General features: G+C 52.6%; 1 protein-coding gene across 1 annotated transcript; it reads right to left on the reverse strand.

The window, feature by feature from the left end:
• Positions 1 to 238: 238 nt before the first annotated feature.
• Positions 239 to 1,303, reverse strand: Mc3r (melanocortin 3 receptor). The gene has a single exon (XM_047541760.1). It carries the CDS (start codon positions 1,202 to 1,204, stop codon positions 239 to 241), a length of 966 nt encoding a protein of 321 aa, XP_047397716.1. The 5' UTR covers positions 1,205 to 1,303.
• Between the last annotated feature and the right edge of the window lie 1,028 nt (positions 1,304 to 2,331).

Below are 2,331 nucleotides of genomic sequence, written 5' to 3' on the forward strand. Positions count from 1 at the left end.
CCCAGAGCAGCAGTGAGTGACAGCGTGGGAAACCAGAGACTGTGACTTACCACGGAGGTCCTTTCAGAGAGCCGTTGTGTGCCATTTCCCTTTAAAGGGTTTTGCAAGCCTTTTACAAAGTCCAGGCATGGCCCTCAGCACTTTTTATGTCTTCCAAGGACTTTTTTCTTTCTAAGCATCTTGGCTGGTGGAGGGCCTGAGTGACTGTACCGGTGACCATTTCCACAGCCCTGTTGATCTACCCCAAGTTCATGCTGCTGCAGCCACAGAGAATCTCCTTGAAGGTGTTGCGCAGTTCCAGGCTCCGGAAGGCATAAATGAGGGGGTCGATGACGGAGTTGCACATGATGAGGACCAGGTAGGTGTTGAAGTGGGCAGTGTAGCAGATGCAGTAAGGGTTGGTGGGGCAGGTAATGATGAGGACCAGGTGCAGGAAGAAGGGGGCCCAGCAGCAGACGAACACCCCCAGCAGGATGGTGATGGTGACGGCCCCCTTCATGCAGGAGTGCTGCTGTGGGGCCACCCCATCGGCGGGTGGCAGTGCCGCAATGCGCTTGACATGCAGCCGAGCAAAGAGGAACATGTGCACGTAGAGGATGCCCATGAGAAGCAGCATGGCGAAGAACATGGTGACGAGGCACACGATGACCATCTTGCTCTCGGAGTAGACGATGAAGACCACGCCGCAGACGCCGCAGCAGACCCAGATGCCCAGGATCAGGGCGAGCGCCTTCCTCACCGTCATGATACTGTGGTAGCGGAGCGCGTAGAAGATGGTGACGTACCTGTCGACGGCAATGGCCAGGAGGTTGCAGATGGAGGCTACCAGGGAGATGCAGATCATGGAGTCGAAGATGTTGTCCATGTGTTGGATAAACTGGTCCTCGAAGGTCAGGTAGTTGCTGTTGATGATGGCGATCATGATGGTCTCCAGGGCGTTGGACACACTCACCAGCATGTCGGCCACTGCCAGGCTGCAGAGGAAGAAGTACATGGGGGAGTGCAGGTTGCCATTCCTGACCACAGCCAGGACCACCAGGACGTTTTCCAGCAGGCTGATGATGCCCAGAGCCAGGAAGACCTCAGGCTTGATGAAGACCTGCTCACAGAACCCCCTGCTGCTCTGATTGCTGGAAGGGGCCGTGAGGCGCTCGGAGCCATTAGGCAGCGCCGGGGCCGAGAGCAGGCAGCAGGAAGCATTCATGGCAACAGACGGCTGATCCAAGCCTGGGCTCCTGCAGGCTCCGAGGAAGCTGCTGCCGCTCACGGGAAAGGCAGCATCTCCCTCTAGGGATTTCTTTTGGATGCTTGTCCAGTCTAGACTTAGACGTTGTTCTCCCCCAGAACAAAAGAAGAGAAGAGAGAGAGAGAGAGGAGAGAAGTTAGTGCGGGAACTTTCCTGTCTCTCCAGGAGCAGCAGTTCAGTAGATCCTGATCAGCTGGCTTCTTTCTCTTTCCCTCTGACCCCCTCTCCGTCTCCTCTCACAGCCCCACCTGGGAACAGAAAACCTGCCACTGGTTGCTACAGTTACGGCTCTATTCATAGCAAGACAGGGGATGTGGCACCTGTCGCTGGAAATGAGGGGAGCCCTCCGGCTCTAAGTATCAGCGGAGGGTGGACAACTCCTACTTAATCTTCAGTGCAGTGAAATGACCACTGAGCGTCAGGCACCTGCCTGACTGACAGCAGGTCCCGACTCCAGGGCTTTGCAGGGAGATGAAGAAGCCTGCTGATGCCCTCTGCAGGTCAGACGGCTCGCCTGCACATTCTGGCCAAGCAGTGCCTGTTTGTCCGGGAGATGGCCACAGGCATCCATGTGTTCGTTCACCCATTCATTTAAGTACCTACCACGTATCTGTTTCCTTGCTGCAGGAATATAGTGGTGAGCAAGACAGTTGCTGTCCCTGTCTCCCTTGAATTCCGAGTAGGGTGCCAGAGAAATCAGGCAATTGTGGGCCTAACTTGGAAAAGTGCAGGTTTAGTTTAAGGCCACCACAATAAAGCAAATAATGCAATAAAGTGGGTCACACAAATTTAAAGAACTTTCTTGGTGCATATAAAAAACATGTTTACAAACTGCTGTATCTTTTAAGTGTGCATTATATTATGTATAAAAACAGTGCCCATGTCTTATTATTGTTTTGAGCCCTGGCACTGCAAAAAATATGTAGTTTTTGGCTAAAATATGCTAATGATCATTTGAGCCTTCAGTTTTTTTTGTAGGCTTTTTTTCCCTTTCTTTTTTTTGTGGTAGAAGATCTTACCTTGATGTCCATCACTGCTGACTGGTAGGAGTGATGGTTGCTGAAGGCTGGGGTGTCTCTGGAAAT

Source organism: Sciurus carolinensis, chromosome 2 (assembly GCF_902686445.1).
Source record: "Sciurus carolinensis chromosome 2, mSciCar1.2, whole genome shotgun sequence".
Classification (NCBI taxonomy): Eukaryota; Metazoa; Chordata; class Mammalia; order Rodentia; family Sciuridae; genus Sciurus; species Sciurus carolinensis.

Coding starts and splice junctions, on each gene's coding strand:
- Mc3r (XM_047541760.1), bottom strand. CDS start 1,204: ATGAATGCTTCCTGCTGCCTGCTCTCGGCCCCGGCGCTGCCTAATGGC.